This window comes from Podarcis gaigeae (genome assembly GCF_964106915.1).
Source record: "Podarcis gaigeae genome assembly, chromosome: 2".
Classification (NCBI taxonomy): Eukaryota; Metazoa; Chordata; class Lepidosauria; order Squamata; family Lacertidae; genus Podarcis; species Podarcis gaigeae.
Window position 1 is genome coordinate 84,018,569 of NC_139679.1, and position 26,579 is coordinate 84,045,147.

Genomic DNA, 26,579 nt, shown 5'->3' on the forward strand with positions numbered 1-26,579 from the left:
GAGAGAGCCTATAGGGAAAGAAGCAGACTCAGATATTTGGGACCTAAGTAATTTAAATTGAATTCAGAAATGAACTAGCAACCAACGCAACTGTTTCAGAATGGGAGTTGTATGGCGTTTAAAGGCAAATGGGCTGCTGCATTTTGAACCAGTACAAGTTTCCAAGTTGTTTTCATCTGGCTACAGATTTCTGGCAGATTTCTTTAGATGCCCCCTAGCAAAATAGCACCCTCAACATATTGGGCATTATTTATTTATTTTCCAAAGTTATACGTCACCTTCGTGGTAAAGGCCTCCCAAGGTGGTTCACTTAAACATTTTAAACCATAAAATACAACTAAAACATCTCATTACAATTTCAAAAACTAAAAACAGCAGTTCTAGAATACAATATAACCCAGTACAGCAATCCAGATAAAACAGATTTTTAAACAACAACAACACAACAATTTAACAGTTAGGTACTCAGGCCCTCGCCTTATTAAAACAAATTGAAATAAAGGAGGTTTTAAAGCTAACACAAATAGGGCCAGACATCAGTTCCCTCAGGAGTGAATTCCACAAATATGGCGCTACCACTGAAAAGCCCATGCCCCTAGTGTTTGCCAGTCTAAGAGATCTTATTGACAGTGGCCATGTGAACAAAGCCTTTCTAATCTTTATTATTATTATTTATTAATTTCCTTTTCTTTAGTTACAAATATACTTATAACATACAGCTTACATAAACATCTCTCCCTCCACCCTTTTGGACTTCCCTCAACTTCCATTTCTGATTTATTAACCTCATTAGTATATTCTGCTATTTTCTACAAATATCATATTTTTCCTTTTATTACATTATCTATTCTCTATCCATAAAGTTGTGAATGTTTATTTAAATCCTACCGTCAGAGCAATATTCTTTCTTTGTTTCTGCAAATATAATATAAAAAGTTCCCACTCTTTTTCAAAATCTCTATTGTCCTTTTCCTGAAGTCTGTGTTTCAGCTTTGCCAATTTCGCATAGCTCATCAGTTTTTCTTGCCATTGTTCTTTTGTTGGAATTTCTCCAGTCTTCCAATTCTGTGCTAGTAGTATTCTTGCCGCCGCCGCATACATAAATAATGTCCTTTTCTCTTTTGGCAGGTCTTGTCCTAATATACCCAGCAGGAAGGCTTCTAGTTAATTAACAAATGTTATTTTAAACATTTTTTTAAATTCGTTGTAGATCATTTCCCAATATACCTTAACATTTTTACAATCCCACCACATATGATAAAAAGTCCCTTCAACCTCTTTGCGCCTCCAACATTCCCTCTGTTCATTTTTATATATTTTGGCCAATTTCACCGGTGAGATGTACCATCTATACAGCATCTTCATGCAATTTTCCTTTAACAATATACAGTCTGTAAATTTCAGATTTACTTTCCAAAGTTTTATCCAATCTTCAAATTGTATATTGTGGCCTATGTCTTGCGCCCATTTGATCATTACTGATTTCACTTCCTCATCTTTCGTTTCCCATTCCAAAAGGATGTTATAGATTTTCTTTAATAATTTTGAGTTCTATTACTTCCTTTTGGAATTTAGAAACCGTGTATAAAAAGCCTTTCTTATTGTCCTCTTAAAAAATATATTTTAGCTGCCTATGATGCAATCAACTTTGAAGATGTTCCTTTATTTCCTCATATTCTTTCAATTCTAGTTTCCCTTCCTATTCTACTAACAATTCTCTATCTGTCGGCCAGTCTCCCTTTTCCCCCAATGTTTTAGTGATAATGCCTAATAGGTGATAACCACCAAGGTGTTTTGGGTTCTAATAGTTCTTTATATTTGTCCCATACTTTGAACAACACTCTTCTTATTATATGATTGTGGAATCCTTTATGGATTTTTGTTTTTTCCGTACCATAGATAGGCATGCCATCCAAACCTATTGTCATGTCCTTCCAAGTCTGTTATCTCTTCTCTGTCAAGGTTGATCCAATCTTGGATCCATATTAGGATTGCAGCTTCGTAATACAATTTTAAGTCTGGAAGTGAGAAACCACCTCTCTCACATCTGTAAGTATCTTATTTTTGATCCTCGGTTTTTCCCCATTCCAGACAAATCTTGAAATTTATTTTTGCCATTCTTTGAAGCATGCAGTCGCTGCTATTATTGGTATTGTTTGAAAAAGAAATAACATTCTTGGAAGCACATTCATTTTTACTGCTGCGATCCTTCCTAAAAGGGATAGATTCATCCTGTTCCATATTTCAAGACTTCTTTTAACTTCTAGCCAAACATTTACATATCCTTATGTATGTTAATATTTTTTGCTGTTAACCATATACCTAAATACTTTACTTTTTTGTGGGCTTCTATTCCTATCTTATCTGTTCTTTCTTTCTTTTAATGTTCTTTAATATTTTTAAAATCTTTTAAAAATCTTACATTCTAATCTTAAGGACCAGGAAACTTATTTTGGGTACAGGTGGACAGAGTCCTTCAAATAACTTTGTCCTGAACTGTTTAAAGGTCAATATCAGCACTTTAAACTCTCCTGGAAACTTAACAGGCAATGCATCTGCTACAGTATAAAATACAAACAACATGGTTTCTAAAAGATGTGGGGAGGGAAGCAGGTATTTATGATATAGCCAGAGTATTTATGATATAGCTCAGAGTTCTGAGAATGATGGGACACGTACTGCCTCTGCACCCTCTGAAAGATCAGCTGGGTTGTAGTTATTGCAGACTGGCAAATCTTGGCATAGATACACACTGAGCTGAAATGGTTCCAAAAAGCCAACAAAGGGATCATCGCAGGAGCAACCTGTTTCCTGAGGAAAGTGGGAAGGTACAAAATGCTCACTCTCCCTCCCCAGGGATTGATCTTGCAAAGATTCCCATAATATGATATATCTTGGTTTCATATGTGAATGTCATTTTCTTCTTTTCATGAAGTTCCCACCGAGCAGAGACACATACACACAAAGTGGGATGCCCCGTATACTTTTGCTGCATAACATCCCGGCAAAAGGCTTTTTTTAAGTCAATAGCCACCATTACCCAATAAACATTTGCACATCTCTGGATCATGGGAAATATAGCACAAAAGATTCAAATCTTACAGAGAGAAATGCTTCTGCCAGAACAGGATTCCCTGCAGCTATCTGTACTTAGCTTCTCATGTGGATCCTTTGGATTTTATTGTGCAGGCCCCATACATACACAGCTTCCTGAGGGCCAGAGACACAGCTGCAGGGAAAACTGAGCTACACAATTTTATGCAAAGCCTCCTTGATGTATGTAGCCCTCCAGATCTTGGTCTCAATGTCCCATTATGCCTGACCATCGGTCACGCTGGCTGGGGATGATGAGAGTTGGGAGTCCAACAATATCTGGGAAGTCACAGCTTCTCCGCCCCATTGTATGTTTAGTCCTCACAATTTACAATGATGCATCACTACCTCCTTTGGTTAGTTATCTGCAAAAATAGCTTCCCCCCCACCTTTCCCCTGAAAATAAGCTATTAAGCCGTTAGAGAAAATGTCCCCCCCCCCCTTAGTAATAGGAATATTACTACAATAGTATTTACAGGGATAGAGAACCTGTGGCCCTCCAGATGTTGTTGGGCTCTAAGTCCCATCATGCCTGATCACTAGCCATGCTAGCTGAGGCTGATGGGAGTTGGGGTCCCATAACATCTGGAGAGCCGCAGGTTCCCCATCTTTGATCACCATTTATTTTCCTTCGCAAAATCATTCTTCTCTTTCAGAACTAGTTGACTAACATCCAAGCAAATTTGTAACGTTATAATTCCTCGATAAGAGTTTGCAGTTTATGAACGCTTCACATCACGCTTCAGCAATACACTAGTGTATTGGGTGGTTGATTCTATTATTTTATCATGTTTTGAGATAAATTGTTTTTCACCATTAGAAACTGAGATTCTCTGTGGGATCTCTTCAGCTTTGCCCGGCGATTCTGGAACCAGATCTGAAATTGTTCAAAAGAAAAAAAAGGTACGCTTGTTACAGATCAACCATCTTCATAGCACCACTTAAAGGAAAGGGCTATGTTGGAAAATGAAGCCTCAGTATACAACCACATATTAACATAAAATATTGCCACTGTGAGAATAGGATGGTGGAACAGATGGGCCTTTGACCTGATGCAGCAGGGCTCTCCTTATGTTCTTTGAGCTATGACATACCCAATCTGGGTGCTAGATTGAAATGAACACTTTGTAGATAAATGAGAGAAGAAAACTTGTGGAATGGCTGCATTTGGTGATTGGTTTTAGGAAATCAGACTGTCACAGTCTCTGATGCGGATCTATCCAGACTTCTAAGCTACTAGAAAGTGCTGGCTGTGGATGCTTGGTCATCCACTGCAGTCCAAAAAAGAGACCTGACTTTTAAAGCATTAAATGATGCAGTTAAAACAAAGATAAAAGTCCATCATCAGCACCTGAAGCAGAGTCAGAAAGTATTCTGAACAGCATCCAAAACAAGTTGCAACCAGGTTAGAAAATACAAATTGTGTCTACTTAGTAAGACCTAACTTCAGTCTGCTTGAAGGCAGATAAAAGAAAGTTGTTTAAAACTATGTGGAATTTTAAATCAAATGTTGGATAATAAGTCTCAGATTGCTAAATGCACTTTCATCATTTTGTAGTTATAACAAATCCTATTTTAAGTTTCTCATTCCACCTAAACAAAAGTTTGAAAAACGTACAGCACCCAATCCCATGCATGTTTACTCAGAAGTAAGCCCCACTGTGTTCAATGGAGCCTACTCCCTGGCAAGCATGCTTAGAATTGTAGCCTTAGTTTTTGCTGATATAAATTCCTAATATAATCATAATTTTACATTCTCTTGCAATCCTAAGCACACTTACTTGGGAGTAAAGATCATTGAATTCTGTATGAGTTACCTCTCACTATACAATCAAGATATCAATCACACTTCCAAGTCTTAAATCCTGGCAACATACATGCTTTCGGGTTAAATAAAATGCATTTCTTTCGTAGTAAGTTTATATTTAGGCAAATATATGTGGAGTTAGGGAGTGCAAATATATGCGGTGTCCGGTTTTCTCCCATAAAGTGCTCCAAAGGCAATCCCAAAACAGTAGGAGTCAGAATCTCTGCAGTTCATTTTTATTTCCAACCACTGCGAGATCTGCTAAGCAGACATACAGACATGATCACAGAAAGATTCAAATAATGCTATTCAAAAGTTACCTGGATTCTGTCTTCATCTAAATCTAATTTTTGAGCTAGTTCTTCTCTAACATCAATCCCAGGGTAAGAGTTCACTCTGAAAACATTTTCCAGTACTTCAATCTAAGGAGAATAAAGAGAAACACTATTATTTATTTATTGTCCACTGCAGCAAAAAATAAAGTTGAATCGCCTGATAAAAACTGAGCTCAGATTCTAAACTTAAGTACAAATCAACAGTAATCAACTAAGCTATTTTGAACAACTCTGATGATTACATGTTAACATCTATACGTATTTTTATTCAGTAAATGAATGATTGTACAGACTTTTGTGAAACAGGCATTTCTGGATTCTTGCTAATAAATACCCTCTTACTAAACAATGCCCCAAGCAAAACATCCATTCTTAGATTTATGAATAGGTTAAATGTACTCAATCCCTACCTGGCTTCGAGTGAATGCAGTTCTTGGCCTCCTACCTCTGTACCAACTCAATTCCCTTTTGTAAGAAAGCTTTTCATTGACTGCAAAATAGTTTTCACATTTCCGAACCCTTTCTTCTGCCTCTGGGTAGCTGATCGCATTAAACAATGGGATTGCATAGGAAATGGCAGGAAACCGTAGACAAGGGTTGCAATCCTCTCCTGCAAAGTCACAAATGCAGTGTTTTAATACCATGAAATGTTGGGTTATACGTTTCAAACCTAAGAAAGACAAAACTGAAAGATAACAACCTGATTTTTTTTCTTTACAGCTTATTTAATGGATGCACACTGCTTGTTAATTATATTTTTTAAAGTCCTGAACTCAGGTTAAAAAGTTAAGAAAACAGAAATGAAGATTTCCCTCTTACCTAAATCACTGCATTTATCCATCCATGGCCTGTGTGGCTGTGCAGCAGTTATGCCATCTTTTTTCCGCTCTAACCCCAAAATGCTTTCAATGGAAAATGAACAAGATGTCTTTTTGCTTTCCCCAAGATTGGATTTGTCCTGATGGTTGTGAGAAGTTGCATTAAGAGGACAGAGTGATTTGCTTGCCATTCTTGTACTGTCAGCCTAGGTACCAAATGCACCATAGTTCAGGTTTTTCTTTCCCAGTTCCTCCTTATAGCTTTGTTGACAAGGGGGTTGGATTCGCCACGTCATTAATTAAAATCTTTTATTAGAAAGTTTTAGCATGTCAATGAAGATTCTCCCACCAAGAGGCACGAGGAGTTAATTGTTTATTTGTTTGCAAGTAATTAGCAACTAATGGTGACACCAGGGGGGGCACCAAGAGGGACAAAAAGTGTTATCTCGTCTAACCAGAGCATCAGACTTAACTTTCTCAAAAGAACCAGCGCACAAATATAGCACTTCTCTTTTATTTGAAATCATTAATGTATAAAATCAGGTTCCTTTAAAAAAATAGCATTCTAATGGACTCCACTTACCTAAACATAACAGCATGATAGGAAACCAGTCAAGTAATAAGTAATCTCATTTAAGTGAATTTTCTTCCAATGAAATTTTAAAAATAATCTCTTAATGCTATTAGGGTAATCCTGATGAAAAAGCTTCTGTTTTTTCATATGCATATGTAATAGTGAACATGGTCAATAATATAACAATGGTGTTTGGCATAAGGCACACTGCAATGGGTTGGCAATGTTGTCAGAGCTCAGTGTAATTGTCTTCCAAGAGCATGGATTAGTTAACAGGAATTGTTGAACTAAGTAGTTTGAAAAGGTAGAAATTTGTTTGCTTCTCCCCAGCCCCCAGCACTTGTATTATGCTGATGTAATTTTATGCTGATATTCTAAGAGGAGCCCAACAAATACTTGTACAAAACTTTGGAGAACAATCCCAGTGAAATCAATAGCAGAGGAACCTTTTGTTTTAAAATAGCAGGATTGTACCCTGTATGCTACTGTTGCTTGCGAGGGTGGGAGTATTTAAGTTTAGTCAGTCTCATAGTATACCCACTGGAATCAGTTAAGTAATTTTCCATTAATTTCAGTGGGTCTACTCCAAGTTGCAAAGTACACCTTTTTATATCAGAATCTGTTATGGATGGTGTCTTGTATGACTCCTTCTGGCAACTCCTGCAGTCAAGCTGGTGCCAAACATATTGTTCTGCTTTCCTTTGGACCACATCCAGTGGTGGAGCTTCATGCACATCCTGGAGGCATGGCGCGCCACCCACAGGGGCGTGGCACCCAGAGTGGACAGGGGGGCAGCCGCGATGGCACCCCACCGGGATCACACTGCCGGGGGTGGTGTGCTCCCCCCGCACTCCTCTTCCTCTGCCAGTGACCACATCAGTGAAGCTGGGTGGGGGTCTTGTCATCTGGGTAGCCCAGGACCTCCATATACACTGCCCAACCTTGTTTTTTATGTGCTAAGTCAATTGCTTTTATGTGCTAAGTCAATTGGAATTTAGGTACAGTATCATAAATAATTAGTTTTGCTATCCTAATTTTTAAAATGAACTAAAGCAAAAACGTGGGTGGCGCTGTGGTCTAAACCACTGAGCCTAGGGATTGCCGATCGGAAGGTCGGCGGTTCGAATCCCCACAATGGGGTGAGCTCCCGTTGCTTGGTCCCTGCTCCTGCCAACATAGCAGTTTGAAAGCATGTCAAAATGCAAGTAGATAAATAGGTACCACTCCGGCGGGAAGGTAAACGGCGTTTCCATGCGTTGCTCTGGTTTCGCCAGAAGCGGCTTAGTCATGGTGGCCACATGAACTGGAAAAACTGTCTGCGGACAAAACGTCAGCTCCCTCGGCCGGTAAAGCAAAAAGAACACCGCAACCCCAGAGTCGTCTGCAACTGGACTTAACTGTCAGGGGTCCTTTACCTTTTTAAAGCATATAAAAGAAGGTTTGAAGTTAAATACATTTATTAAATGCATCAGTACTGTTTGTCTTTGGGCTATTTCCCCCCCCCCCCCAATAAAGTATGAATGGGAAAGTCAATTTCATCTCTGGCCTCCACAACCTTACTGTCAGAAAGTTCTTCCTGATGTTTTGCTGGAATCTCCTTTCTTGTCAGTTTAATCCATTGGCTTGCGTCCTACCTCCAGAGCAGGAGAAAACAAGCTTGCTCCATCTTCATTGTGACAGCTCTTTAGATATTTGAGATGGCTATCATATCTCCTCTCAATCTCTTTTCCAAGCTAAACATACCCAACTCCTTAACCATTCTTCATAAGGCTTAGTTTCCAGACCACTGATTGTCTTGATTACCCTCCTCTGAGCACATTCCAGCTTGTCAATATGCTTCTTAAATTGTGGCACCCAGAACTGGACATAGTATAAATAATAATAATTAAAAAAAATAATTGATCATTTATACCCCGCCCATCTGGATGGGTTTCCCCAGCCACTCTGGGAAGCTTCCAACAAAATATTAAAATACAATAGTCCTTCAGATATTAAAAGCTTCCCTAAACAGTATTCCAGGTGTGGTCTGACAAAGGCAGAATAGAGTGGTACTATTTCTTCCCGTGATCTGGACATTATACTTCTGTTTACACAGCCTAGAATAGTATTAGTTTATTTGCTGCTGCATCACACTGTTGGCTCATGTTAAGCTTATGGTCTAAGACCTCTAAATCCTTTTAATATTTACTGTTGGAAATCCAGGTGTCTCTCATCTTAATTTGTACAGCTGGTTCTTCCTACCTATATGTAGAGTTTTGTATTTGTCCCAATCTGTTAAAGTCATTTTGAATTCCGATTCTGTCTTCTGTGGCATTAGCTACCCCTCCCAGTTTGATGTCATCTGCATCCTCTCAATTCCTTCATCCAAGTCATTTATATAGACATTGAACAACAACAGACCCAGGACAGAACCTTGTGGCATCCCACTTGTCACTTTTTCCCAGGATAACCATTAGTGAGCACTCTGGGTTTGGTCATTTAACCAGCTGTAAATCCACCTTGCCCAGCACACATTTTGCCAGCTTCTCTGCAAGAATATAATGGAGGACTTTGTCAAAAGCCTCACTGAAATCAAGATACGCTATATCCACAGAATTCCCCCGAGTTGGGAATAACATTGTGCCATTTTGTGCCACTTTTTATTTTAAAATGAATGTTAAATTATTGCTTTTTGTTCTACAGTAGTTTGTACTGAGAACAACATTAACATTAATAATAGCTCTATGATGCTGCCATCTAGTGTTGGCAATTTCTTAGTGTAAACTTTGGGGGTAAGGTAAATTATAGTTATTAAAAACATTAAAGTCTCTTTAATTCCTTATTCAAAAGAAATTAAAAAATGAGAGTTTAATTAATCTATGAAAATAGGCTTACATTATTTTGAGTTAATAATCAGTTAATATTTGCATTTATCATAGTTTGTTTTCTGAGAATGGCTTCCATGGAAGGTAAAACTAGAGAAATAAATTACTTTATTTATGGCATACTACTGAAGCTTGCTTTGCTCCTTTCAAGTCCTTTTTTGCTGCCTTGGCTTAGTATGCTGACCAAACCCAGGTTTGTGGTTAAGCTCTCTCCAGACTAACCTTAGGTTACCAGATGTACCCATTTCCCAGGATTTACAAATCAATTCCCTGGATTTACAAATCAATTCCCTGACAAAATCTTAACATTCCTATTGAAGTTGAAAAATGTCCCCGGATTCATTGGGAAAAAACTGGTAACCTTAGACTAACCATGAGCTGTAACCAAAGTTTGTCTGGAGACAAGCCTGAGTTCAGAGCACATGAAGCCAATCCTTGGCTTATCTCAGCACAGGCTTGAAAAGGACCAGGGAAAAGCAAATTAGGTATGAGCTCCAACCAAGCCACACATCCGGGCTCAGCCAAAGTTTGGTTCAGTGTGATATGCACAACAGCCCAGGGAAATAAGAGCACTCTGTTCCGTACCAGATGGAAACCCAGCAATGAAATGTGGAAAAAGACAGCAAGCAATCTGCAGCAGTGCAAAACATCCCATAAACATGTTCGACTTTAAAAATCCAGTATGTATACAAACTCTGCTCTTCTTTGGGAATACATTTACAATTAAAACAGTATTTGAATGTTTATTGTAGAACCTTTGTTATCTGTTGGACTCTTGAAGTGAGCAATGCTCTCAAACAATGCTCACAAGGTGTAACTATCTAGCTATACTTGTTCCAATTTTGCCAGTGAACTGTATCTCTTATACTGTATTCAGTCTAGGCAAGCAGGAGGAGGGGTGGTGAGGGGTGCAGCCTAGGATGAGGAGCATGGGTGAGGAGCTAGGGAGAAGGTATGGCCTGGAAAGAGTCCTGCAGGCAGATAGAGAAGGCTGGAGGGCTCCACCTGGCCTACCTGACCTGAGGTTCCTCACCTCTATGGTGATTTAGGCGAAGGAGGCATCCCAGCCTGTTCACAGGTCCTTATATGATCAGTGAAAACAGTTGGTCCTGGCAAGTATTAACCGCTCTGTCTTAACCTGATAACTGCCATTTGTCCAGATTTTAATTTGTCTGAATTAATTTTAAGATGTATTTTAATTAATTGATGCCTGTTTTATGTATACTGTTATTTGTATGATGTTAGCCACTCTGAGCCTGGCTTTGGCTAGGGAGGGCGGGGTACAAATAAAATTTATCATCATTATTATTATTAAAATGTAAAGAGTGAATGGCAGATGTAGTATGGGTAACTAATGACAGTGTCCCTTATCTTCCTAAACATGCAGTCACTACCGCAGAAAAGTATTTTACTCTGGAATGGGTTAAAAAACATGGTTGCACCTTGAGAGTAAGTGCAAATGCAGCCTTATTATGTTTTCTGATGGTAATGTAACTTCAGTACATTGGAATTTTCATTTATGCTTTATTTATTTCCTAATTTTTTAAAAAAGAAACATTGGACTATTTTGATGTACTATTTTGATGTATCTGGCAGCCCAGCCAGTGCCATCTCAGTATACATAAAAAGAGGGGGAAAGGTCAAACCAGGAAAAAAACATAATGGCCTAGGCTGCAGTTCTATACACTTACCTGGGAGTAAGAACCACTGAATTCAATACTGTAGTGCTTATTTCTGAGTAGACATTAGATTACACTGCTAGTTAATCATTTCATTAAAGGTGTTACTTTTTCTAAGTTAGTTTGTATTACACATGGTAAATATTTGATAACGGAGTAATTCTTATCATAATGACTTGGGTTTATATATACTGTATGAATGTATCCCAGTCTCTGAGCAATGAGACTGCTGGGATTTCTGTGCTTACCTAGGGTTCTATTTTCTTGGAATGAAGGTCAATAGAGATTTTGGTGTCTTTAGGATATGTGGTTGCATTTACACATATATACAATTTAAGCATAAGATCAGCTCACAGCATTAACACACAAACATATCAATTCTCCATTTGGGTTCCAGGGAAGCTCCAAGCCACAGTGCTTGGGTCCAGCACAGGGCATAACATACCTGTCTCTTCAGCTTCCAGTATCATCCAAAACTTGCCCACAAGAATCTGGCTACCAGTCTTCTACCTTACAAGGTGATCTTGATTCCAAGTAGGGGCAGAGTTAACCCCACTTGTCTATATGGCTAATGTAAAGGGCACTATTATACTGCCTGTCATTACCTTACCAAAGGAACAGGTTCAACTGGTTTCCTCACAGAGATTCCACCCCCACATACACTGGATCATAGGTTTGAAGGGACCCATGGGTGTCATCCAGACTGACCCTGGCAAACTCACAACAGTATTCTTAAAAGTGGTCAGTATAACTTTATTTTAAAAACAGTACTAATATATGATCAATTCTTTTTGATTGGCCTCAGACACTTTTCTGTTGGCTAGGTAAGCATAATGTTGGATAAGCAGAGCACGCTTCCTCCTCCTAATGGTGCAGACAAGTTAACCAGCTGGCAGTTATTAATACTATGGACATCATTTTCAAATCCATCTGGAATTTGCAGATCCCAGGCTCTGCATGCCTCTTAATATATTTTGACCCATTCTCCTTTCCTATCCAACGAATAAAATAATATTGTAAAGTAAAAAAAAAAAAACAACCCCCAAAAGCAAAAAAATCCACACACAAATAAAAACGCGTTTTTTAAATTCCACTTAGCAACAGAGATGTGAGCTAGGCCGCAAAGCAGTAATTTTAAGAGTCGGGGCTGGAAGGGGGAAAAGGGCATCGGAAGCGGCGGCTGGGATGACACGCAACATGGCGTGCCTGTGCCATCCTTTGCCCTCGCTTCATGGAGAAGCCCCGCTGTGACCGGTGAGCTCCCAGGTGAGCCTCGCGCAGAGGGCGACCAGCCGCAATAACCAGGGGGAGGGTATCCCTTCCACCCTCTGAGGGCCACACGGGGTGTTCTCATACCAAGAACTAACTTACAGTAGTTGGTCTTTAAGGTGCTACTGGAAGGAATTTTTTTGTTTTGACTATGGCAGACCAACACGGCTACCTATCTGCAACGGGGTGGGGGAGGCAGTGCAGGAAGGGCCGCCAAACCCGGAGCAACAACCCCCGCATGACAGGCCAAGAGAAGAGCGAGCCTGTGGATCCGGATTAATAAATAAGAGGCCGTGCGCCGCCTCCTGCTTCTTCTTCGGTTCGGAGTGGCCGCCTTCTCAGCCAATGGGAAGCAGGCGGCGCGCGGTCCGCCGCGTCTGAGGGAGGAGGCTGCAGCAGTGGCTGTCTTTGCAGCCGCGGCCCGCTGCGTGGAAGTGCCGGGGCGGGATTTCCTGAGCTTCCCTGTTGTGGCTGCTCCGGGGAGGGAAAGGGGAGGTGCCAGGCGGGCGGGCGAGAGCGCGAGGGTGGAGACCCGTCAGCTGGGTGCGGCGTGAGGGGGCAGCTGGGCCGGTCCGGCCTGTGGAGATCCGTCCGCCGACATGCCTGGGATAGACAAGCTGCCCATCGAGGAGACGCTGGAGGACAGCCCCCAGGTGAGGAGGGGAAGCGGCGGGAGAGACGGCGAGCTGAGGGCCCTAGGCGCCGCGAGGCGGGCGGGCTGCGGAGCCCCATCCCTCGCTGCCACCATCCCGGAATAGTAACGCTTCGCTCCCTCCCTCCCGCCTTCCTTCCTCTCTTATCTCTCCCACCCCCCCCCCGTCGCCGACTACCGCCTCACGAGCGACTCCATAGCGACAAGGAGCCTGTGCAAAAACTGTCCCGCCGCGGTCTGGTCTTTCCGCTTCGCCCTCTGTAGCATCTTCTCCAAGTGACACGGAGGGTTTGCTGCACCTCGCATGCAGAAGTGCTTCTGCTAAAACTGTGGGGGAAATGGTCTTCTGCGTGGGCTCAGCGTTTAGACCTGTTTGGGGACGGCCCCCTGCCCTTTTCCAAGTCGCCACGGGGCGCTTAAATGGAGTCCCAGGAAGCATAATCACGCGACTTTGACTGTCCTAGGCACAAAAATAATCAAACTCAAAAGGCCTTCTCACTCCACTCCTTTTTTTTTTTTAAGTCCTTGGCTAGTGTAGAGGAAGCACTGTCTCCTTTCTCCGTGTTTGGGCTGTTGGGGGTTAAATGGGGATGTTGCTTCTGTTGAGTATAAAATTCGGAGGGTATGTACAGGGTGGGACATAAGAGCTCTTTCAGCGTGATCGTGATTTTTATACAGTATTGTATTCCCCCACCCCACTGAAGGTCTTTTTCTCAGGTCCCACGGAGTCAAGGGAGATAGTGTGGTAAGGGCAGTAGAGCCCAGTGAAATCTGTTCCTGCCTTAAATTGCTGTGCAATTATTGAAATTGCTGCCTCAGTTTCCTCACTACACCCTTACTCCTACATTTGGTGGATTTGTTTATCAGTGACTTTGAAATTGTTGCCTTACATGTAGTGTTAGCTCAATTGCCTTGTAGGGACACCTGTTCAAAGATTACGTTTAATAATGTACCATTGCCTTATGCACATTTACTTTGAATTTTGTTCTCTTGTAAATCTGATTGTTTTCAGGTGCAGTTACCTTGCAGTCCACTCCTATACACAATTAAACATTCATTTTTAAAAACTGAAATATAACAAAATTCTTGTGAACCACATACTGTCTCAAGAAAACTTGACAGATGCTTGCCTGTTGATTCTCAAAAAAGTAAAGATGTGTAACAATATACAGTAATGCTTTGAAAACCTTGTTTCAACCACTGAGTCAGTATGTGACCAGATTGGAAAGAGATGATGATTAGCATCTTCTGTTTCTTTTGAATAATTGGCTTCATTATCTCATATGTTGCTGTGTAAGAGATGTTTTACACTTCCTGTGATCTCATCTAAACAAGCTTTCAGAGTAGTGCTTTGCAGTCTCCTGTTTATGGTCTTGGCCACAGCAATAACATTAGTGTGCAAATGTTGTACGATAGATGCAACTTTGTTAGATTGAGAGAGTTTTTATACTAAGTAAGAGATGGACTACATATAAAATATGGAATTGATCTAGACCTAGTCTAGATATTCATTAAATCTAGAAGATACTTCTACCTCATCTACCTCATCTTAAAATCCCTTCCAGAATTATAGAAATTTAAAAAGAGGGGTTATTTAGTTAAGGGTTAGTCAACATAATGCACTCCAGATATTGTTACACTACATCTCCCACCATCGCTGTAGACATACTTGCTGGTGATGATGGGATTTCTAGCACAACAATATCTGGAGGGCACAATGTTTGCTACCCCTGCTTTAGTTCATCATGCATCAGTAAGATGGATGGTGATTTTCCCCTAATGATGTAAGTGGGCAAGAATTAAACTATAAAATGTTTCAAAAAAGGATTCTCTAGACCAGAGGCATCCAAGTTGCTGCTAGCTTGATTAACAAACAACAACCAGACCTTGAAGCACAACAGATTTTAGGGGTACTATGCATAATTTCCTATATCTTAATGAAGTTGTTTTCAAACTGTGTTCTGGGGTTCCTCAAAAACTTAAGGATATTTCATTCAGAAAATCAGCAATGTGGGCAAGTGCGCTCATTACTAGTAGTCTCCTTGGAAAGCTGCCCCTAGGGCCCATTTGAGAACTAAAAATTACTGAGGTCCACCAATCACAAAATTGTGCTGCAGGGGTTGGATAGAAGCAGAAATTAGTACCATCTGCTGACAATTACTAACATCCAAAAATCATTGTGCTTGTGGAATGACTTCATTGAGTGCAATGAACTTCTCCAAACTGGTCTGGAGGGTTGGAGGAAGCCCCAGAGCAAATTTAGGGGTCCTTCCTCCTCTGAATGAGGGAGCTGCTGCTGCTAGCATCTAGCCAACCAAAAGTCTACTGTGCAATCAGGGGGTGGGTTGTAGCATTGAGGCAGGACCAGAAGTGGGCTGTAGGCCACTGTCGGTCCTTGAACCAGTTTGAGAAATGCTGCTCTACAACTCTCAGCTACAGTTTGACATATTCTAGGAATCTAGAATGTATTCTCAGTGTGGTGATAGAGACCTGGACAGCGTTACTCTTGAATCAACTGTGCATGCTACTGATGCTTCAGTACCCTCTGCAATGTACAAGAATTCCTTTACAGAAGTTCCTCATCAAACTAGCATAAATAGGTTTCCCTGAAAGTGGTAAGCTTGGGCATAACTCAAAGATCCATCATGCAAGCAGACAAAAACATTCAGCAAAGTTCTCAAGCTTGAGCATTCAACTGATAAAGTGTAAACATAGGATTGTACTGTTGGCATCACAGGAATTTGTACCCATACAGGGTCATTTATCACAACCTCATTTTCTTATTCTAAATTCTTGTATCTGCAAAGTGTGAAGTTTCATTTCCTTGCTTTGCATAGCATAAGGACTCTTTCTACAGAAAAATAATTTCTCTTCCAGAGTCCAAAGGGGCCTTTGAGAGCATATCCATTAGTACACACCCCTATATAAGATAACTGAAGTTTGTTACACATACACTTTAACTTCACACTGACACAGCCTGTTTGAAGTCTATTATGAAAAGTTATTTGTCTCATTTAACCAGCAATGGAAGCTCTGTTGAATTGCAGAACTGGAGCAACTCTGATTTTGTCATGATGACAAATTGAAAGATTGGAGGCAACGTACACTGAACAAACTGTGGCTTACTTAAATTCACTGCTTAAGCAAAATTTGACTCATAGTGTTCCTGACTCTTATCCACAATATTACACCAGTCTAGAACATTAATAAATTTTTACACACATTATATTTTATCAGAAGCTACTATTTTAATAAGTTTACTTCCTTTTGGAGAAGAAAATATACATTCTATTAAAAATTCATTTTGACTCAACTTTTGGAGGCATGTGATTGCACATAAATTATAAAATGAATAGATAAGGCTATAATCCCAATATCTGTCAAAATTATTTTCCACTGAACTCATTTCTTGATGAACATGCATAAGATAAGGATGGAGAGATCATTTAACATGACAGTACTACAGTAATAATAATAATAATAATAATAATATAAATAAATAAATAAATAAATTTATACCCCGCCCATCTGGTTGGGTTTCCCCAGCCACTATGGTTGGCTTCCAACAAAGATTGCAAAATACAATAGTCCTTCAGATATTAAAAGCTTCCCTAAGCAGGGCTGCCTTCGGATGTCTCCTAAAAGTCTGGTGGTAGCTTTTTTCCTCTTTGACATCTGGTGGGAGGGTGTTCCACAGGGCGGGCGCCACTACCGAGAAGGCCCTCTGCCTGGTTCCCTGTAACTTTGCTTCTCCCAGTGAGGGAACCACCAGAAGGCCCTTGGCGCTGGACCTCAGTGTCTGGGCAGAACAATGGGGGTGGAGACGCTCCTTCAGGTATAGTATTGTTACCATGTTAGGACAAAAACCACTGTACTCAAATAGCAGCATAAAGGCTGTTCTACTACTCCAGAGGTGCAGCATTTAAACAGTTCCACAACTAAAAACACAAATATTTTAAATGGTGTTTGCCCAATCAAGTAAAAATTCATGTAGCTGAATAATAAAAGATGAGCTAAAAATGTAGTGTCCTTTCTGGCACCAAAAGAACAGCAAGTTTGATCTTAGGCAAGTGTCCATGGTAAGCTGATTAGTAGTTTACAAGCACACCTAGGTAGTGTTTGTCATTCCAATTTAAATCCCAAAGTAAATAGAGATCGGGTGGTGGCTCCAGTTTTAATGTCTACACTTCTAAATAGCTCATCGTCAGCAATACAAAAAGTAGGGCATACGTTATAGGTGTTGGCATTTGAAATAGATTTCATGCCGCCTTTGGAATCCATAATTATCTATGATAGACATAAGAAAATAGCAGGCCAGTGGGGGAGAACTTGTGGCCCTCTAGATGTTGCTGGACTACAGCTATCATTCCTGACCATGGACATAGCCAAGGGGGAGCAGCGGGGCATCTGCCCCCCTAGAGCAAGTAAATCAATACAAATACTTAACTGAGGTTCTGCCCCCACTAATATGAAGCCTGCCCACCAAAATAAATCCTGGCTACACCTATGTCCCTGATCATTGTTCATGTTGGCTTGAGCTGATGAGTCCAACAACACGGAGGATTGTAGCTTCCCTATTCCTGCTCCATCCCTCCCTTTTTCAAACAGCTGCTCAATGTTCTGTGGTCACCGAGTATGCACGGTTGTTAATGGGTCTGCACCATAGGATTTAAAGTTTTTTTGTACTTCTGCGAGCATAAAGGTTAAATAGCTGTTTTGGCTATTTAAGGGTCAGCGCTTGACTTTGGTCACATTCATCACTTCTCTGCCTTTTGGCTAAGATCAAGTGACTATGATCATATTCATGTACTTGAGGCACATGCCTTCCCCCAATGAATCTTGAGAACTGTAGTTTACCCTAACAGCTTCCCTGCACCCTCAACAAACTATAGTTCCCACAGTTGTTTGGGGGAAGAAGCTATGTGTTTTAAATGTAAAATGTGGGTGTGACCTATGAGTTTGTTAATAGTATATAGAATAAATGATTTTATTCCCCACCCCTAAAAGAAGTAAATACAGAAGTTTATGCTCTTTGAAACTTGAAATTTATGGGACATCTTAAATTGAACCAGAAGCTGTAAAATTAGTCTTTCCCTCTCTCCCCCTCTGTGTTTGTTTGTTTGTTTGTTTGTTTGTTTGTGTGTGTGTGTGCGTGTGTGTGTGTATTACATAGACCAGAAGCTATATATTCCAGTACAGTGGTACCTCTAGTTACGAACTTAATTCGTTCTGGAGGTCCATTCTTAACCTGAAACTGTTCTTAGAGGTGTGCTTTCACTAATAGGGCCTCTTGCTGCAGCTGTGCCGCCGGCACACGATTTCCGTTCTCATCCTGGGGCAAAGTTCTCAACCTCAGGTAACTCTTCCAGGTTAGCGGAGTTTGTAACCTGAAGCGTTTGTAACCTGAGGCGTTTGTACTTGGTCTTCATTAGCAGCTAGGTGGATGGAAAGCTCACAAGGAGGACATGCTGGAAATGGCTGTGCCTATTGTTTGTCATCAGGTTCCCCTAACTGGAAGCATAAGCTGTCTTCAAAGACATGAGTCCAAGTTCTTGTTATTACAGCATGTAGCCATCGATGAACCTATTATCCATAATTCTAGATTCAGGTAGGTAGCTGTTGGTCTGACGCAGTCAAAATATATATAAAAAGTTTGTCCAGTAGCACCTTAGAGACCAACTAAATGTGTTCTTGGTATAAGCTTTCGTGTTCATGCACACTTCTTCAGATAGGGTATCTGTATCTGAAGAAGTATATCTGAAGAAGTGTGGTAGTGTCTTAGGAGGTGCTTTCTGCTTCTTGACTGCTAGACGCATTTCAAAAGCCTAGTAGCAATACATTTTATTCCAATATGTTTTGAGTCACTGGAAACTAAAATCTAGCTACTACACTATAATTTTAATGTTATGAATGTACATTGTTTGTTATTTTTAGACACGTTCCTTGCTGGGTGTATTTGAAGAAGATGCTGCAGCCATTTCCAGATACATTAGCCAGCTGTATCAAGCCATGCACCGAATTTATGATGCACAGGTAGGGTGATTATTGCAGAATGCATATGTTAGCTAATTTTGAGTTAGCTCTCCAAAATAGTGTGTTTTATGTTTTCTATATTCTATATGTGTCTTTGGGTCTTTTTTTCTTTCTATTCTTTCCCTTTCTGTCCATTACTTCACACTCCAACTACTAACTGCCTTGTACCGACATTCCATGTGAATATGTGTCTTTTCCTTGCTTTTTATTTGCTTATTTTTTCAGCTGCTGTTCTCCTGGTTAACTTGTTCACCTGCTCTGGAGCACTATCCAGCTGCTCCTTTCAGAGTTCTGAGGCTGCTCCCAAAGCTATGATAACTGCCTTCCTAAACTCCACTCTCCCTCTTCCTTCTCTCCCCACCACCACAGCGCATATGAGCTCATGCATGCACACCTAATTATTATTATTTAACTGCCCCCTTTGTGGGTGTAGTTTTTAATATATGTATACTTCTACATACCTTGTCGTTCCCCCAGGGATACGGCAACCTTCCTTCTCATTTGTTGGGTTTTCTTCCAAGCTGATTGGCAGGGGACTAATCTTGCTGTTAGAGAGAATGATACTGCCTTCTGTTTTGAATGCTGGTCCCTTTTACATTGGCTTAACAGCAATCTAAGTGTGATCATGTATTGTTGGTTTAACTTAGAAATGCCTGGTATCTGAACTTCTGGTTCAAAAGTGTGAAATTTATGATATGACAAAAAAGATTTTTTTTTTTACTTAATAGCTAAGCACCACCTTACCATAGTTAAATAATCCAGAATGTTGCATCCAGAGTGGCTCTTTGCAGTTGTGTGGTGTTTTTATGAAATCTACAGTATATTTTCATTATCAGTGCAAAGTAGGAAATATTTATTGTCTTTTTTCTTCTTAACCAGAATGAATTAAGTGCAGCAACACATTTGACTTCAAAGCTTCTAAAGGAATATGAGAAACAGGTATGAATGAACATATTTGGGTTATGTTCTTAGAACTCTACGATTCTATGTTACAATCTGAAGATTGCTAGCCTCTTATACTGGATCAGTTTATGTTCATTTAATGCAGGGTGGGGAATTGGTGGTCCTTGGTTGTTGTTGGACTCCCACCTTCCATCAGCCCCAGCCAGTCTGGCCAGTGAAAATCAGAACTGTAGTTCAGCAACACACATTCACTACCTCAGCTTTAAAAGTAGTCAGTCATGTGGGAATTAAGGAGGTGAAGTGTTTCTTTATTTCTGTGCCAGGCAGGGAAAGCTCCATTTGCTTAATTTCTTCATGTCATGCTTACTGTTAAAAACATAGAATCTGACTAGTAAAGAAACAGCATCCAAGTTAAAACCACCACGAATAAGCAGACTTAACATTTCAGTTTTAGAACATAGGCATTCTACTAACACCAGCTAACTTGTCTTTTTGTCAGGTATGTTCATTCAAAAAAGTTCCACAAATACATTTTTTCTTGGCCTATAATCATCCAGGAATTTCCATTCTTTGAGCATATCGGTGCTATTAGATACCAGCATATTTTACTAAAGCTTTGGAGTGTTGTTCTAAATCTTTATAAGAAAAGTAAATGGAGGTTAACTTCTGAGTAAAATATATATTTTTGTTTTGGTAGCGATTTCCCTTGGGAGGTGATGATGAAGTTATGAATTCTACACTGCAGCAATTTGCAAAAGTGATAGATGAGGTAAGTTTGTATGTGTTCTGTTGTTCTTTTTTAGACTCACATTTGTCTATGTATTTACAAATCATAGCGATGGTTTGCAATAGTCCAATTCATACTGAGCCTTTTATGTAAAACTGGTGACTCTTCCCCTTTTCTGATGCTTTCAATGAAGAGTCTCAGTAGAATGCCTGAAATTAGGAAGGGCCTGTTGTGCTTCTAAAGCAACAAAGCATGTGCGTTTTCTGCATTTCTTTAAGTTCATTTAAGAGTAACGTCCTACTTGTTATTCATGGTTAGTGCTATAATTGTACCAGAGGGCCTTGTTTAGGATTGGTACCCCATTGTGCTAAATGGCGTAGTTCCTGATAAACTGAAAGAAGTCAAGTTTTATAGTTATGTTCTTTTGGTGACAGCATTTCATGGCTGAAGAAATTGGTGTTTAACTGTTGAAGAGACAGGTGGCTGTTAGAGAAAGCTTTTAGCCTATGTTAAATGTTACTTTAATCTCCAGAATGTAAGTATCAAATGAGGTAAAGGTAAAGGGACCCCTGACCATTAGGTCCAGTTGTGGATGACTCTGGGGTTGTGGCACTCATCTTGCTTTGCTGGCCGAGGGAGCCGGCGTACAGCTTCCGGGTCATGTGGCCAGCATGACTAAGCCACTTCTGGCGAACCAGAGCAGCGCACGGAAACACCGTTTACCTTCCCGCCTATTTATCTACTTGCACTTTGACATGCTTTCAAACTGATAGGTTGGCAGGAGCAGGGCGCGAGCAACAGGAGCTCACCCCGCCGCAGGGATTCGAACCGCCGACCTTCAGATCGGCAAGCCTCTTTGTGCTTTTTATCTCCCTATACTATAGTTTTGTAGGTGTGATGATGTAGTTTGCATGGCCACCATTATTTGAAGCATGTCTCACCGTTCTTTAAGTGCAGCTCAAGGAATGTGAGGATGCTTCATAGAGTGCTTCAGCAAATCACACTTTCATGCACCCTATCTCCATTAAACACATAACAACCTGTGAGGGAAGAGCTGTTTGAGCAAGATGTGAAAGAAGCAGGCTGGGATTTGGTGTGGGATGGGTGGAGGAGGTGGGGAGTTTGGTCAGGTGTTGGGGAAGGGGCCAGGTGTGAGAGATTGGTGGGCTTGGGGAGGGAGAAATAATTAGATCCTTGATTGCTGTACAAAATTCATAAGGTGGTCCCTGTCCAAATGACGCTGCTACCTAACTTACCCAAATACCATGAATAACCACTTTGAAGTTTTTACAATGAATTTACAACCAAATTTTAGGAAACAAATAAATAAACTAAAACCTGTTGAAGGTTGAAAGAATAGGACAGACTTTATGAAGGAAATGAGTTATAAGGACCACCCTGTGCATATCTGTTCAGAGAGTTCAGTGACACTTGCTTCCAGATAAGGGTGTGCAAACTGGGGTGGTTGTATGTAACTTTAATTGGCATTACTAGAATGTTGAAGTGCTTAATTTTGGCTGGATTGTGCCCTCTTTGTTTTTAATGAAGACTTGTAAGTTATCTTCAGTTGAAACTTGATGTTTACATTAGTTGAAGTATTTGTGAAACAGGAGAAATCTCTATCTGCAGATAAAATTGTGTACCTTTGTGGTTTTTCCCTCTCCTTAGCTCAGTTCTTGTCATGCAGTACTATCAACTCAATTAGCTGATGCCATGATGTTTCCCATTACCCAGTTCAAGGAAAGAGATCTAAAAGGTACGGTATTTACTGTCACAAATGATGTAGAGAAGTTGATCATGCTTCAGTTCACATAATTTGAATTTATGACATACTCTGGTTTCAGTAAACAGAACTCCAGTATTATATTTTAGATACTTTGAAAATTACTATTCATTGCAGTTTTTTGGTCTTCAGAGTCACTTTTGAGTCGAAAAGTAGGCTAATTGAAAAAGAAAATAGGCAGTAGTCAATGCCTATTAGACATTTAGAAATGAAAGGCTGAACCCTTATGCACATTTACTTGGATCTTTTTTTTCAAAAATAGAGTTGCAAAATTGGTGTTCTGTACTGAATGTTCAGTTGTCCAATTATAAAAACCTGAATCAAGTCTTTTTCCATATTTTATAGTACAATTAGCAAAACTGCTCTGATATTATGTGCTTCCTTAAATAAAATGCATTCATTTCAGAGATTCTGACTTTGAAAGAAGTTTTTCAGATCTCAAGCAATGGTAAGTATACCTTAAATGTTAATTCTCTGGCACTTTTTTAATGTTATGACGTATGGCTGAACTCTTGATAATAGTGAGGCTTTACAAATGTTGTGCAGAGCTTTGAGAGGAGTGAAGCATTAACATAGTCTCCATTTCTAGCTTCAGTGCTTTCTTTTGCTAATTTGTTGGCTAAAGTAGGTATCCTTTAATTTGAAAGTTTGAAGACATAGTTATTTTAAACACAGTGGATGGGAGGAAACTTTTTACAGGTTGGTAAGCCCTTGACATTCAGTTTGCTAGCAAACTTTTACCATAATAATATCTCGAAAACTATTAAAATACTTCTGGAATAACTAAATGCATGGGGGGAAATCTTAGTAGCTATTGTGTGTTAAAATATCCTACTATGGCATTTCATAATTTAAACATTTCTGTTGTGGGTAGTGAAACATAACTTCTATGAAGAGAAGCTTATTTTATCCTTAAATTAAGCACTTACAGTATCATAGAATTGTAGAGTTGGAAGAGACCCTGAGGGTCTCTTAAACTTAAATTGTTTTGTAGCTGCTACTCAAATGCAGTGTAAACTTCATTTTGCAGATCATGATACTGCCATCACCAGATATAGTCGACTGTCAAAAAAAAGAGAAAATGAGAAGGTTTGAGAAATTTTCAATACAGCACTTAGATTTCATGTTATAGAATGGCTACAAAATCTGGTAATTCTTAAATGATGCACATGCTTAATTATATTAACTGTTACACACCTCCAGCAGTTCAGACAGTCTTGCATAGAAAATATATATTATTCCATTGTAAATGTGGCGTCATGTGGGATTTTTCTTTGAAAATACATATTTCAATACAGCAGAATGGGGAGAAGGCATTAGTTCTTTTTTTAAATCATGAAGTGTTTATATTTTAAATCTCCAGAGCTTAATGCCTGTTAACTACAACCTGGTCATGAATAAGGAGGCCAATTTGCTGTTGCAGAGATCTGGTTGGGTGGACCAACTCCAAATTACCCTCTCCTGGGTAATTTGGTGCAGCACAAGCATAGATTGAAAGGTAGAGGAAGGGGGTGTTGCATCTATCAAAATGTCATCTCTTTTACAGGAAGCTAGTGTGCTTGAGTGCTAAATTTGAGGGTTGGAATTTAGTGCTGGACCAAAGAGACAAAAAAGGCATCCTCTAGGTATACCACCCACCCTACTATCCAATAGTTTCCTGTCAAAGCTGGCTGAGGTGGTCTCAAAGGTGGTGTTGGAGAATCTACAGACAGTTGTACTGAGGACTTCAGCATCCACACTGAGCTTGTCTTCTTAGGTCCCGCTCAGGAATTCATGGCCTCCATGGCAACCATGGGACTATGTCATAAGAGCATAAGAGCAGCCTGCTGGATCAGGCCAGTGGTCCATCTAGTCCAGCATCCTGTTCAGGGAAGCTTTTAATGTTTGATGGGTTACTGTATTTTAGTATTTTGTTGGAAGCCGCCCAGAGTGGCTGGGGAAGCCCAGCCAGATGGGTGGGGTATTATTATATTCATACAGTGGCCCAATTGCTGGTGATCGTTGATCTGGCATTGCCACACAGTGGACCTATCTGGTTCTGTGATTGGGGTGGTTGTCCTTAATACTTTCTCATGGATGGAGTGTTTCCTAGTATAGTTTTACTTGACACCCAATTCCCCTCCATAGGTATGAGGGGACTGATTAGTATGATCTACCCCTAGAGGCTTATGAAATCTCATGAGTTCCTGAATTTGCTGGGGGATTTTCTGTTTAACACGTCTGATGCTCCTGCTGAGGCCCTGGTTTTGCTGTGGAATGGTGAGGTGGAGAGGAGAGGCAGTTGGCGGGATTGCTCTTAAACACCTGACATTCCAGAGCCTAAATTGTGCCTTGGTTTTCTACTGAGCTTTTGATGACGAAGCCAATCAGAAGAGAGCTGGTGCATATGTTCTATAGTGAAACCTATCTAACACTATATGCTGCTAGGCCTAGTTTAAGGTGTATGTATGTTAACTTACAAAGCTCTGCACAACTTGGCTCCTACGTACTTGATGCAACATCTTTACCCATATCAGTCGGCCTGAGCTCTGAGATTGGCTGAAAGAGCCCTTCTTGTCTCATTGGTGAGTGTTGCTTGCTGTATGTGGAGGTTACACTGGGCCTTCTTGGTGGTTGTGCCTGACTCTGGGCACTAGTTCTCCCTTGAGGCACAGGTGGCCACATCCTTGATGGGATACTTAGAACATTCTTGTTCTCCAAGGTTTTGGAAGGATTTGGTTAAGCTTGCTTTGGGATTGGCTTTATTGCTCTGTTGATAATTTATTATTTTAATTGTTTTATGGTTTGTGTAACTTTAGTTATATAGGACAGTGTTTGTGAACATAACATGTTAATAATAAAATAAAAAAAAGAGTTGTTACTTAATAAATGTCATGTAAAACAGTTATTTCATTGGCACAATACACTGCCTTGAGTCAGAAATTCTGTTTCTCCTCAGGTCAAGTATGAGGTTACAGAAGATGTATATACTTCCCGGAAGAAACAACATCAGACCATGATGCATTATTTCTGTGCATTAAATACTCTGCAGTATAAGAAGAAAATTGCTATGTTGGAACCCTTGTTAGGATACATGCAAGCTCAGGTGAATGTCTGTGAAATGAGATGTGTACATAAAATTATTTTGGTTAAATAATAAGTGTACTTGGGATTTACGTCTAGGCGTGCTAGTGTTATAGGAGTGTTTTTGATGCTTAGAACAATTTTAAAATATTAAAACCTCAAAAATAAATATGCCAGTTGCATGAAAATTCAGTACATGAGGAAATAGGACTGCCTTGTGCTACCATTTGCATTTAGTATCGACAGAACCAGTCCTTGAGTGTGACGAGTGAGGTGTGGGGAGACTCCCAACATTTAGATAAATTGTGGAGACTGAATCTGTCTAAGCTTTTTGAGGAGATAAAGGCATATATAAACAGAAGTTAAAACACTGTACAGTCTGTATAGTTCTTCCTCCTTGTAATTAGTGGGGATTATTATTTTAGTTAGGAGAAATTGTGAATACAGTGGTGCCCCGCAAGACGAACGCCTCGCAAGATGAAAAACCCGCTAGACGAAAGGGTTTTCCGTTTTGGAGGCGCTTCGCAAAACGAATTTCCCTATGGGCTTCCTTCGCAAGACGAAAGCCCATAGGGAAATCTCCGGGACAGCGGGGAAGCGCAGCGCGTCTTCCCCACTGTCCTCGGACCTCCTCCGAAGGCTGGCGGTGGGGCGGAGAGACCTTCTCCCCGCGCCAGCTTTGGGATGGCTGCTCCGAAGGCTGGCGGTGGGGCGGAGAGACCTCCTCCCGCCGCCAGCCTTCGGAAGGCTGCTCCGAAGGCTGGCGGTGGGGCGGAGAGACCTCCTCCCGCCGCCAGCCTTGGGATGGCTGCTCCGAAGGCTGGCGGTGGGGCGGAGAGACCTCCTCCCGCCGCCAGCCTTCGGAAGGCTGCTCCGAAGGCTGGCGGTGGGGCGGAGAGACCTCCTCCCGCCGCCAGCCTTGGGATAGCTGCTCTGAAGGCTGGCGGTGGGACGGAGAGACCTCCTCCCGCTGCCAGCC

The 26,579-nt window shown here is 40.6% G+C and overlaps 2 protein-coding genes across 3 annotated transcripts in view; one reads left to right on the forward strand and one right to left on the reverse strand.

The window, feature by feature from the left end:
* Window positions 1-239: 239 nt before the first annotated feature.
* On the reverse strand, window positions 240-6,393 carry HESX1 (HESX homeobox 1). The gene is made up of 4 exons (XM_083727098.1): window positions 6,055-6,393; window positions 5,646-5,845; window positions 5,221-5,322; window positions 240-3,970 (listed from the first exon to the last, which is right to left on the reverse strand). Exons 1-4 carry the CDS (start codon window positions 6,242-6,244, stop codon window positions 3,872-3,874), a joined length of 591 nt encoding a protein of 196 aa, XP_083583224.1. The 5' UTR covers window positions 6,245-6,393; the 3' UTR covers window positions 240-3,871.
* Window positions 6,394-12,814: 6,421 nt separating this feature from the next.
* The window catches only part of APPL1 (adaptor protein, phosphotyrosine interacting with PH domain and leucine zipper 1), a 37,841-nt gene continuing 24,076 nt past the window's right edge, over window positions 12,815-26,579 (forward strand). For both annotated transcript variants that reach the window (XR_014561288.1, XM_083727096.1), the window contains exons 1-8: window positions 12,815-13,092; window positions 19,026-19,124; window positions 20,004-20,063; window positions 20,725-20,796; window positions 22,423-22,510; window positions 22,944-22,985; window positions 23,568-23,626; window positions 25,476-25,622. Coding sequence is in view for 1 of the 2 variants with exons in the window: in XM_083727096.1 (XP_083583222.1) it covers window positions 13,039-13,092; window positions 19,026-19,124; window positions 20,004-20,063; window positions 20,725-20,796; window positions 22,423-22,510; window positions 22,944-22,985; window positions 23,568-23,626; window positions 25,476-25,622 (621 nt within the window). In the remaining variant the exon portion in view is untranslated. The remainder of the gene's footprint in view (window positions 13,093-19,025; window positions 19,125-20,003; window positions 20,064-20,724; window positions 20,797-22,422; window positions 22,511-22,943; window positions 22,986-23,567; window positions 23,627-25,475; window positions 25,623-26,579) is intronic.

Coding starts and splice junctions, on each gene's coding strand:
- HESX1 (XM_083727098.1), bottom strand. CDS start 6,244: ATGGCAAGCAAATCACTCTGTCCTCTTAATGCAACTTCTCACAACCAT. Junction 5,846..6,054: donor GGATAAATGCAGTGATTTAG/GTAAGAGGGAAA, acceptor GTGACTTTGCAG/GAGAGGATTGCAACCCTTGT. Junction 5,323..5,645: donor CTGCATTCACTCGAAGCCAG/GTAGGGATTGAG, acceptor TATTCTCCTTAG/ATTGAAGTACTGGAAAATGT.